We start from the raw sequence: 12,657 nt of genomic DNA, 5'->3' as shown, positions 1-12,657 counted from the left end.
TCAACTGAGAGGAATCTTCAAAGGGGATTGCGTTTTTTTTAGCAACCCTGGCGACTGGGACATCTACTTTTGGGATTTCATCCCAAGGCTTAGTGTCCTCTGGATCAAAGAGAAGTCTGTTCTTAAAATCTCTTGAAATGAAGAGCCTTTTTTCTGAATCTTCCCATTCAGTTGTCACCATTCTCTTAAGATTTTCGTTTACCGGAAAAACCCTTGTTTTCTTTCCCGTTAGACCTCCAAACATCTCATCCTGGATGGTATGTGGTTGGTCTTCTTCGGGAATATCCATAGTTTCCCGTATTGCTTGAATTAAGGTATCCGACATCTCGGAAGAGAAGAAATTTTTTTTCTCTTGAGTGGAAGAAGTTGAAGGTAAGAGTTCGTCTCTTTCTTCTAACTCATCTTCCGATCGGTAATAGCACTCCTGTTCAGAGTCCGACCCCTGAGAAGGAGGCCAATATTTTTGATCCACTTCAATCCGTGGTCTTTTTGCCCGGGAGTGTGAGGGAGTTTCTTGCGGAGGGGCGAGGGAGGCTACTGACTGACCCACTTCCTCACGAATCATAGTCCTAAGTTCGGACATGAACGTTGGTTGTTCCTCCTTTAGTATTTTGGCAATACAATCCTGACAGAATTGTTTTTTATGGGACTCTGGCAATTTTTTTGCACAAGTCGCACATTTTTTAACCTTCTTTTTATCAGTTTGTCTCTGAGAGAAATCTTTTTCCTAGAGAAAACAGAAGGTAGGTAAAGTATGGTGTACATACATAAGGGGTCATACCCTTCCCCAAGGGTGAGACTCACGTGACCCTGGGACATATCTGGAGTTCCATCAGGACGAGGAAGTTCCATATCGCGACAGGTAACAGGCAATGCAATATGCAAACCACAAAAAATAGATCCAAGTTAGAGTTATCAGCTCTAACTACATACCTGTACGTGTCCCTTTAAATGCGGGCGTTTTGAATTTCCCGCCTTCCAAGATGGCCGCGGACCGGAAGTAGCCCGACGTCATATCCGGTCGGCTATTCGTCCAGCGTGTTCCTGGAGTGCAGCCGCCATAGCCGGCGCTAAGGCTTGCTATGCGGTGCAGCGAGGATCCCTGCCGGTGCGTCCATGCCTATGGAGCTGCCGGTCCCCGCCTGGTCCGCGGTCCGGCCGAAGCCTGCTTGGGAAACCCCAGCCCCCACACACTACCAGAACCCTGCCTAGGATTCCTCCGGTAGGTGTCTTAGGGAGGGAGCTAAGGGACCCGTCGTATGAGGGGTGTTAGCCTGAGCTTTAGGGGGAAGAGAAGGGGGAGTGCACGGACCCCCCGATCTTGCCCCCTGCCCGAGTTTCTTTCCTGCACTAATACAGGAGCGACGCTCTCTGCTCCTGACCCTTGTGGGGACAGGAAGAACACTGGCAAGTGGGTGGTGGGAGGGGCCTTTTAACCTCTCTGTCTTCCTGTCCCTACAGAGGTCAAGAGGGCAACCTCCTGTAGTGCTGTCATGAGGGATGTACTGGAAAACACGTTTACACGTCTTTTTTGAGCGCCGTGTGAACAAGGCCTCATGCACACGACCGTGCTCGTAATTACGGGCAAGGCCAGCCACAGGCAGCCGGCCGCTTTTCCGAGCCGTGCTCCCATTATAAAGTATAGCAGCACGGCCCGTAAAATAAAAAAATAGAACATGTTCTATTTTTTTAACGGCACGGGCACCTTCCCGTGAGAAAACGGGAAGGTACCTGTGGCCACCAGAAGTCTATGGGCCCGTTATTGCGGGTCGTAATTACGACCCGCAATAACGGGTGTTTTTACGGTCGTGTGCATGAGGCCTAAGTCTTACAGATTGCTGGGAGTTGTAAATTTGCAAAAGCTAGGGAGTTACAGGTTGGGGACTGCTGCTTTATGGAGGTAGCGCCCAATAAAAAGCACCTTACTATTACTATCACACAGCATGTAAGCTAGGTCTAAGTTCAAGACAGTAATTCCAGAGAAAAACACACGGAGGACATACAAACTTTGCGCCAAAGTTGTCCATGTCCACTGGGTTTATGTCTGGCGTTTTATACTGAGTGGGGATGGCGCCAGTTCTGTTCATAGACAATCTATATACATTCCTGTTTGTAGTCGCCTTTACTCACATCCTAACACTTCCCATTACACAAATGATTAGACCAGAGAGATGTGAAAGGATTCGGCACAATTTCACAACATGAGTTTGCAGAATGTTGTAACAGCACATTTATTTTATCAGGAAGAACAGCGAGACGGGTGTGCTCATTTATATGCAACTGTAAAATGCGAGAGAATAAAATAATAAGTCAATATGTTTCATTAGAACTCCTGCATTTAGATTGGCATGTTCAGTTCTTGCAAGAGGCTGGTAAGCAGGATCTACCCTTTACTGCCCAAACAAACAATTAAAATATTGAAATATCCTTGAGGGAGTTTCCTGGGATTAACATTCTATGAATTTAGGCTCAAAATTGCTAATTAAACTCTTCAATATACTTCTGCTCCAGGCCCCGCCACTCCTGTTGTCCGTCTGTGCTGGCTGATCCGACATCCATAGTGATGAGGTGTCAGATGACCATGGCGACACTAGTGTCCACAGTCGTGTTACCACAGCGCCCAATCACTTCGGACATCATGTTAGCGCAAGAAGGGACAGAACTCGCGGGGGATGTAGAAGACAAGCGACATGGGACCAGAGTGCAATTGGTAAGGTAAGTATAATAATCCAAAATTTGTCATTTTGTTTTTAACCCAAAATCAGATTTTTATTGAGTAGGCAATAGAAGGAAATTATAGGCTTTACCCCATCAACCGCTCTCCAATCCCCCATGTAAGGTGTTATGTAGTACGGTCAGTAAATAAAAGGTAGATGGTCTATTTATTTTTAGAAGTGGGATGTGCAGCTCTTTTGTACAAATACACTGAAACCTTTCCAATAGATCACCCTTGATCTACACCAGTTTTTTTTGTGATGACTCTTCAATCCTTTTACATCCTATGAATATTGGCCTCTTCTTGGAGAGGACAACCCTTCTTGACGATCATTTTTTACGGCAATTTTGGGACCGATATCAGCCTACGTTACCATAAACAGGTCTCTTCTCATTACACTGTGCAGCAGTGCTCCTCACTATGACTGCCGGCAAAAATTATTTGTTGATCATGTCTGCACATACACAACATTATCACCTGCAATAAACTACTTTCCTCAACCTAGTTCTTACAATTGACTGGCTATCACAGCATTTTATCAAAATAAATTGGAATTTGAGGATACTAAATTTTAAGGATGTTGATTTTTCTGCAGTGGTGGATCATGAATAATTCATTACATTCTATGGGAACCTATTGCAAAACTTACTCACAGAAAGAATTCACATATCTAATATTAATGTTAAACGGCAATAGAAATACCAACCAGTTTGTAATTATTCATTATGGAGTCCTATACTGCCAATCAGAATTATTCTTCCACAAATTGTGTTTGAAGGGACTGATCGTGTTCAGTCCATTGAATAGCAGTACGAGCTACTGCTAGAGGGTGACTACCCTGCATAACATGCTTCGGTGGAGACCAGTGTAGTCACCCACTATCTAGAAGAACTGATGTAATACATCGAAAAAGTTATCAGGGGAACATGGTTGCTGGTGCCTTTTTAGTATGGAGCAGAGGGGACAGGAGAGATCTTTAAGAAGTAATATCCTTACTCAATAAAATGCAATACAATTAAATGCTATTTGTCCGTTTTTAAGTTGAAATATATAAGGCAAATATACCCATTTCTTATAAAGCACTGTATAACTGTACAACTTTACCAGTGCTCCTTATACACATCTGACAAATAGTTTCAACTGACCAGGCTTGCGGCTATATGGAGGTGTTGTTTTACGAGGGAGAATTTTTTTTTTTCTCATCTGCGCAGTTGAGTACAAAAAAATAAAATTACTGCGCGAGCTGTATTATTTATTTTTGCAGCGTGAATATAGGAAAAAGCAATTTTCGTGATTCTTTATTTTTGTTATCCCGTTTAATGTTAAATAACCTGTTAAATTAAATTTTCAGGCTATTTCGGTCATGTAGATACCCAACATGTGTAGGTTTTTGTTTTTATGTAATGTATGAGCAATAAAATATATTTTATGCAAAATAATGACTTTTTTGGACTCTTTATTTGTTAAATTTTTTATTTTTGTTTTTTTAATCCCATGTAGGGATAACAACTTTATTTTTACTTATAAAATTTTAGCATGCTTTATGCTGATACATTACACTGACTGTGTCACAGGCTGCTGTGAGGGCAGTACATAGTAACTGCAGGGCTGACTGCACAGGTTTCCAGTGACACAATAGAAGACAGGAGTCCCCTTTGATCATGCGACGATCACAGACCGCAGCGATCAAAGAGTTAAAGACCTCTACAGACATCGCTGTAGACTGGGGACCCGCACCACCTGCCCTCAAAAGACAACGGGCGGTTCGTTAAGGGGTTGAAATAGTTTATTTCCATCTTAGACATTTATGGCATAACCACAGGGACAGCTCTGGGTTCCACACACATCTCGAGAATGGGGGTCCCCTGTCAGGTGAGGCGACTGCTGGCCGCCGCATTCAGGTAGAGACTCGGTGGAGAGATGCATGGGATTACGGAAACAGCTGAGCTACGCAGATTTCATAATGCACATACAAGCTAATGGGAGTAAGGGTATGTGCACACGACCTCTTTTCAGACGTAATGGAGGCGTTTTACGCCTCGAATTACGCCTGAAAAAACGCCCCTATTACGCCTACAAACATCTGCCCATTCCTTTCAATGGGAATTACGATGTTCTGTTCCCACAAGCCTTTATTTTACGCTTCTCTGTCAAAAAACGGAGCGTAAAAAGATGCTCCGTAAAAAGTAGTAGCATGTCACTTCTTGAGGCGTTTTTTGGAGCTGATTTTCCATTTGGGTATGAGCACACGATGAGAGGCTTTTACGTCTGAAAAGACAGACTGTTTTCAGGAGAAAACAGCTGCCTCGTTTCAGCCGTAATTGCTCCTCCTCCTCGCATTTTGCGAGGCTTCTCTGACAGCCGTAAATTTTGAGCTGTGCTTCATTGACTTCAATGAAGAACGGCTCAAATTACGTCTGAAAGAAGTGCCCTGCACTTCTTTTGACGAGGCTGTATTTTTACGCGCCGTCGTTTGACAGCTGTCAAACGACGACGCGTAAATAACAGGTCGTCTGCACAGTACGTCGGCAAACCCATTCAAATGAATGGGCAGATGTTTGCAGACGTATTGGAGCCCTATTTTCAGACGTAAAACGAGGCATAATACGCCTCGTTTACGTCTGAAAATAGGTCGTGTGAACCCAGCCTTTAACTCTATGAAAAACGCCTCAAAAAACATCTGAAAAGAAGCTCCAAATTTCATTCTCAGCTTCAAAAATGCCTGAAAATCAGAGGCTGTTTTCTCTGAAATCAGCTCCGTATTTTTCAGAAGTTTTTTGTTAAGCGTGTGAACATACCCTGACAGATACCGCGTAGCACAGCTAGCTCGGCCATATTTGCACTAATTCTCTGCCTGGATGCAGGGCCAGCAGCAGCTGTTTTACTAGGCAATGATATGCCATAAATATCTCAGATGGAAAGATGTGGCTGCGAAGGGGCCCATCATGGGAGGGGCGAGATCAGGTTGGCACTATCCCCCTTCCTCATGGGCAGTGGCAATCTACACTAAACTCTCCTCCACAATAACTTCAATGGCTAGCACACATGCCCAAGGCACACACTCCCCTTCTCTGGTACAAAGGTGGAAAGGGGAGAAAGAACAAGTTCTGGAATGGTGATGGCATTAACCCACACCAAAATGTATCGTTTTATTTTTGTTTCCTTCATATTATGACCAGTTAAAAAAAAACAAAAAAACACCCCCCCCCCCCCAAGTAAATAAATCTCATTACTAGCCATGACCGCTTACACTGCGCTTGTTACCTAACTCTTCTACAGTCCAGAATGACAATTTCGGCTTATTGTGAATCTACAAACCTCCCACACGTCCCTATAGCTGCATTAGATAGACTTTTGGCTCAGAACTGCAGGGAAATTCTAAAGACTTTCAAACCGAGTGGTAGCTGCAATGGAAACAATATTGATGGTCATCTAGTTTTTCCAAAAACAGACGTAAAAACAGAATACAAACAATGTAAACAAAAGAAAAAAGGTATATATTTTTTCATTTAAGACGTTGCTAAGCAATATAACTTGTTTCTTAGCAATAAGATCACTAAGATAGAGAGATAGAGAGATAGACAGATAGACACACACACACACACACCTTCTTGATGCTAACAATGTAACTAGCGATCAGACTTGATAGTGAAATAGAATCCCAGCCCACAGTACAGCAAGGTATCAGGTGAGCAGGGAAGAGAAGGTTCATTCAGTACAAGGCTAAATGTAGTAGATTCTACAAGGTAACATATCTTTCAATTTCCAGACTGGCTAGGACTGCTGGATTAATATGAAGAGGTAAGGACTGTCAGGGATGGCTGGGACGATATGACGAGGACAGGGCTGGATGGGACGATATGATGAGGACAGGGCTGCATGGGACGATATGATGAGGACAGGGCTGCATGGGACGATATGATGAGGACAGGGCTGCATGGGACGATATGAGGACTCGGAGGACAGGGCTGCATGGGACGATATGAGGAGGACAGGGCTGGATGGGACGATATGAGGAGGACAGGGCTGGATGGGACGATATGAGGAGGACAGGGCTGGATGGGACGATATGATGAGGACAGGGCTGGATGGGACGATATGATGAGGACAGGGCTGGCTGGGGATGTCATGATCTTAGAACTAGCATTATGTAACAGGGTTTACATAGGATTGTTAGTCATGGCTCCTTTGCAGGACATCTGTCATTCTAGGTGACCCTGTCCTAAAGGTACAAGATGCTTATTTTATGCCTCCACCTCTCCACCTGTAGTGAGATAAGACATTATACATCTTGCCGATGTTCGCAACTGACAGTCGAGTGATAATAATAATAATCAGAGCGATTGCCTATTTATAGAACATATTTAATCCCCGGACACTTATTTACCCCGCAAACACAGCACTTAGCGCCTGCCTTGTGCCCCCTGTGCCCCCACACAAACACAATGCATAGCGCCAATCATCTGCCCCTCGCAAACAATGCATAGCGCCAATCTGCACTTTGCCCCCGCAAATACAGCGCTAATGACATGCCCTCTGCCCCCGCAAACGCAGCGCCTAGCACCAATTATCTGCCCCCCGCAAAACACAGCGCATAGCGATGGAGCCAGGACTTAACTATTTGCAGAGTTGCTGCAGGCACAGGTCCAGGCATTCTCCTTCCACCTCCTCCGGAGTGATATGATCAGACATTGGACGGAGCGGGATGGGGTCTTCCTCCCCAAAGGGTCCCCTGAACTCCCCCAGAAACAGTTCCAGGAACCTGCGGCAGCTTTTCTCCTCGTTTGATACGCCGGACATCGCTTCTCATTCCTGGGCGTAGAGATGCGGGATGAAAGACGAGCGGCGGCAGCACTGGCTCTGGCGGCACTGAGCGCACTTCTCATACATCCTACTACAGGCAGCCGTGACGACAGCAGGCGGTCATGTGACCTCAGGGGCGGGGCCTGCGCTGGTGGATGTCACGCTGACAGCTGTGTATTTATACTGCGGAGCCGCTGCCCTGTCATAGTCACGATCGTATAGCGCTGTGCTCGAGGACTCTCTCGTATATAAGGAGGCGGCTGATCTTATTCATTGTCATACATTCCCGCACCGTATTTCTCCACCAGCCCCTGGTCTTCTCCAGTTCCAAGCTGATGACATTGCATAGATCGTGGCGGAGAACATGGAGCTTACCACAATGATGCCCATGAGGTCCGGCAGAGGACTCATCTGAATCTGACTTTGGAGCAGATTGCTTGCACACTAGTAATAATTCTCAAATATGCCCTATATGCCCGTTTTACCATAGTGATGATCTCACCAGAATTAGTACGCACATGGGCATAGCCATTTACTGTCTCCACTGGTGGGCTTCTATGTTCACACGGAGTATTTTGGGGGAGGAATATCTGCCTCAAAATTCCGTTTGGAACTTTGATATTCCTCTCCCTGCACGCCGATTTTCGCGGCAATTATCGCGCCGTTTTTCGCCCGCGGCCATTGAGAGCCGCGGGCATAAAACAGCGAGAAATACGCTTTCTCCTGCCTCCCATTGAAGTCAATGGGAGGACGGAGGCGGAAGCGCCCGAAGATAGGGCATGTCGCTTCTTTTTCCCGCGAGGCAGTTTTACTGCTCGCGGGAAAAAGACGCCGACGCCTCCCATTGAAATCAATGGGAGGCGTTCTCGGGCCGTTTCTGCCGAGTTTTGCGACGCGGTTTCCGCGTCAAAAAACTCGGCAAAATACCCCGTGTGAACATAGGGTCCCCAATACAACCCTGCTCACAGAGGCTGAAAATCAGGACACGTATAAAACTTCATGCAGCTGGGAGTTTGCTACAATTGTATCCAGTGTAGACAATACTCTGCGAGCTAAACAGCCTGATACATTACCTGCACTGATACACTGTAACCAGGGCTGCCATCAGGAATTTCTGGGCCCCATACAGCCAAGATGTCTGGGGCCCCCCTCCATTACCGGGGGTGGGCAACGGAAATTGTGGCACTCACGTGGGTATTTTCGTGCGGCAAATCTGCAGTGTAATACAGGACCAGCAAAGTAAATGAGATCAAGAAATCTCATCTACATTTCGCATTTTCTGCACAAAAACTGACCTGCGGTGCGTATTTGAAAATATGATCCATGTCACTTTATCTTGCGTTTCCGCTTGCGAATTTTTTCTGACTAGTAAAAAAAAAAATCTGCAGCATAAAACCTGCACCTATTTCCGCATCAAAAAGTAAAAACCGCACTATTAGGTGCAGATTTTACCTGCAGTTTTGATACGGATTTTGTGCACCAAATTCCTCAATGTGTGCGTTACAGAATTTGCTGGGGATTTACCGCATATTAACCCTTTACATTGTAAAGGATGAAATACGTTACAATTCTGCAACATTAGGTTATGTTCACACAGCTTATTTTCTGCCGTTTTTCTGGCCGTAATCGTCTGATATATCAGAACAGAACACCTCCAAACATCTGCCCATTGATTTCAATGAGAAAAAAACGGCTGCGTAAAAAAACGGCCGCGGAAAAGAAGTGCAGGTCATTTCTTCAGACGTTTCTGGAGCCGTTTTTCATTGACTCTATAGAAAAACGGCCGTAAAAAACACAGCGAAAAAAACGAGTTTGCTTAAAAACTTCTGAAAATCAGGAGCTGTTTTCGCTTGAATATCTCCGTATTTTCAGACTGTTTTTGCGAATTGTGTGAACATACCCTAATAGGCATGCAGCTTATTTAACCCCTTCCCTTCTAAGCCATTTTTTGGATTTTAACTTTTGTTCTTTCCTCTCCACCTTCCAAAAGCTATCATTTTTTGTACTTGGCTTGTTTTTTGCGGTACAAGTTGTAGTTTTTCATGGCACCATTTATTGTACCGCATAATGTACTGGGAAGCTGAAAAAAAATTATTTGTGGGGTGAAATGCTGCACGTGCATGACGTTCTGACAAACCCCATTCACATGAGATGGGGCTTATTCAGACTAACGTGTTAATCGTCCGTGTGAAGGACGTTTTTTTAATGGCCGTCACACGGCTGCGTGTATTTCTATGGGGTTATTCACATGGTCGTTGTTCTAACAGACCGTGAGTACCAGTAATACCCCCCTGATGGCGGCCCTGACTGTAACGAACTACCTGGACAGGAGAGAAATTTGTGCACAAACTAGTAAACAAGAGTTTTTTGTTATTTTATTACATATTCTGCTGCTAGATTCTTTTTTGTTATTATACTCCTGGACAGGCCCTTTAGGATGGATTCACACTCCGCAGATTTATTTCCAGAAATTTGTGTGACTGAAAATCACTTCCATTCATCTGCATGGGGATATTTCTGCATCAGGTGCATGGTTTTTAAAAACGGCGCGTTTAAAATGCCCCATAAAAAAAAAGTGCATGTCACATCTTGAGCCGTTTTTGGAGCCGTTTTTAATTGTCTCAATAGAAAAACAGCTCCAAAAAGGCCGTAAAAAACGCTTGATGCTTAATATTATGAAAATCGGGCGTTTTAAAAAAAAATCTATTTCTTCAACAGGCAAAGGAAAAAACCGCGAGCAGCTTTTGCCATAAAATGCATCGAAAAAATTCATAAAAAAACACGTCTGCCCTTCGTGGCGTTTTTCCTGTCACCCATTGTAGTACAAGTTATTTGATATTCTATGAAACCTTAGGGCCAGTTCACACAGAGTTTTTTCATCACTTTTTTGATGCGGAAACCGCGTCCGAAAATGCCTCCCATTGATTTCAATGGGATGCGGAGGCGTTTTGACCTATCTTCGGGAATTTACGCTTCTGACCTCCCATTGACATCAATGGGAGGCAGAAGAAGCGTATTTCACGGCGTTTTTTGCCCGCGGTGCTCAATGGCCGCGGGCGAAAAACTGCGCAAAATTCGGCGTGCAGGCAGAGCAAAATCTGCCTCAAAATTCCAAACTGAATTTTGAGGCAGATTTTCCTCCTGCAAAAAACTCTGTGTGAACCCAGCCTTAAGTATTTTGCCGAGTTTTTTGACGCGGAAACCGCGTCGCAAAGCTCGGCAAAAACGGCCCGAGAACGCCTCCCATTGATTTCAATGGGAGGCGTTGGCGTCTTTTTCCCGCGAGCAGTAAAACTGCCTCGCGGGAAAAAGAAGCGACATGCCCTATCTTCGGGCGCTTCCGCCTCTGACCTCCCATTGACTTAAATGGGAGGCAGAGAAAGCATATTTCGCGCTGTTTTATGCCCGTGGCGCTCAATGGCCGCGGGCGAAAAACGGCGCAAAAATCGCCGCGAAAATCTGCCTCAAAGTTCCAAACGGAATTTTGAGGCAGATATTCCTCCCCCAAAATACTCCGTGTGAATATAGCCTTACATTGCCCAGGCTCTTTTACAGATTGGAGAGCACAAACTTCAGTAGCTTTGTACAATTTGGTTAAATGACTACAGTTTTTAACAGGGTTTAAATTTCTCAGCAATTTTCTATAAATCGTTTTTTTATCTTTAAAAAATGAAACAAAAACAAATCGCTCAATTGATCCTTTTATAAATCTGAAGGCTGGACCCCAATAAATCAATACCTTTGGGGAGTTTAGTAATAAAATACACCTATTCGGGAATTATCCCTGACATACACAAGGGTATGCACAGAAATCATAGGACCGCATAACAAAACTCGGAACAGGGCCCTCTCTCCACTGAAAGCTCCACCAAATGTACTATATCTTTATTAACCCCATAAGTACCAAGTCTATTTCAGCGTTAAATGGAACCTGTCACCAGCATTTCACCTATTAAACCAGCAATACCTGGTGGTAGTGGGTGACAAAACATTTTTATGCAACCTATAATTATCTTCTAAGTAGGCTCTGTACCTTTAGTATTCCATTGTTTTAGTGCTCCGGCGCCGTATGCTAATGAGCATAAAAGTCATATGTTCGTTCGAAAAGAGTCATATCTTCATTCCTCAAGCCCTTCCGAGTTTACCCCACCTCCTTACTTTTGATTAACAACTCCTGGCCTCCCCCTAGCATACACAAAATTCTGCGCTTGTGCATCAATGTCCTGTTCTGGTGCGTGCGTGCGCACAACAGGATACCATGGCGGCGCATGCGCAGTAACAAGATTTAAGGCCCCGACAAAGCAGGGAAGAATATCGGACCATACATGACGGGCGCATGCACGCTATTTCAGATGAGATTTTGCCATTCAGGCCGAGTCAATTTTCGGCGGAATGAATGAGACTTCCGGATTATTACCATAAAAGGCGCAAAATGTTTGCAGACCGTTATTTATGGTAGGAGGAGTTTTGGAAAGGGGATAACAGCAATGAATTTTTGACAGCAGTAGCCAGCGCAGGATGAGGAGAGTTCAATAGGTGAAATGCTGGTGGCAGGCTCCCTTTAAGTCCGGATTCAGACGAACGTGTTTTGCGTCCGTGCAGCCCGTGTGGTTTTCACGCGGCTCGCGCGGACCAATACAAGTCTATGGGGCAGTGCAGACAGTCCGTGAGTTTTGCGCAGCATTAGTCCGCTGCGTAAGACGCACGACATGTTCTATATTTAGGCGTTTTTCGCGCATCACGCACCCATTGAAGTCAAAAACCATTGAAGAAAACCACGCATGTCACACGGAAGCATTTCCGTGCGAACTGCGTGATTCGCACAACAGCTGTCAAACTCTGAATGTAAACAGAAAAGCACCACGTGCTTTTCTGTTTACAAACATCCAAACGGAGTGTCATAATGATGGCGGCTGCGCGAAAATCACGCAGCCGCGCATCATACGCTGATGACACACGCAGCTGTTAAGTGCCTTTTGCGCACGCAAAACGCCGCGTTTTTTTGCGTGCGCAAAATGCACACGCTCGTCTGAATCTAGCCTAAGACCTGCAGGAATTTCTTTGTTTTTTCATCGCCGCATTCTGAGAGCCTTTTTTTTTCTTCCGTCAACAAAGCCTTATGACTGTTTTTTTTATTG

The 12,657-nt window shown here is 44.8% G+C and overlaps 1 protein-coding gene across 1 annotated transcript in view; it reads right to left on the bottom strand.

The window, feature by feature from the left end:
* PPM1E (protein phosphatase, Mg2+/Mn2+ dependent 1E) overlaps positions 1–7,617 on the bottom strand; it is a 213,337-nt gene extending 205,720 nt beyond the window's left edge. The window contains exon 1 of the mRNA XM_075852944.1: positions 7,335–7,617. Coding sequence (XP_075709059.1) covers positions 7,335–7,516 — 182 coding nt within the window. The 5' untranslated portion in view covers positions 7,517–7,617. The remainder of the gene's footprint in view (positions 1–7,334) is intronic.
* Between the last annotated feature and the right edge of the window lie 5,040 nt (positions 7,618–12,657).

The sequence above is a fragment of the Rhinoderma darwinii genome, chromosome 2 (genome assembly GCF_050947455.1).
Source record: "Rhinoderma darwinii isolate aRhiDar2 chromosome 2, aRhiDar2.hap1, whole genome shotgun sequence".
NCBI lineage: Eukaryota > Metazoa > Chordata > Amphibia > Anura > Rhinodermatidae > Rhinoderma > Rhinoderma darwinii.
Note: the sequence above shows the minus strand (reverse complement) of the source record. Positions and strands in the feature narration are given on the sequence as shown.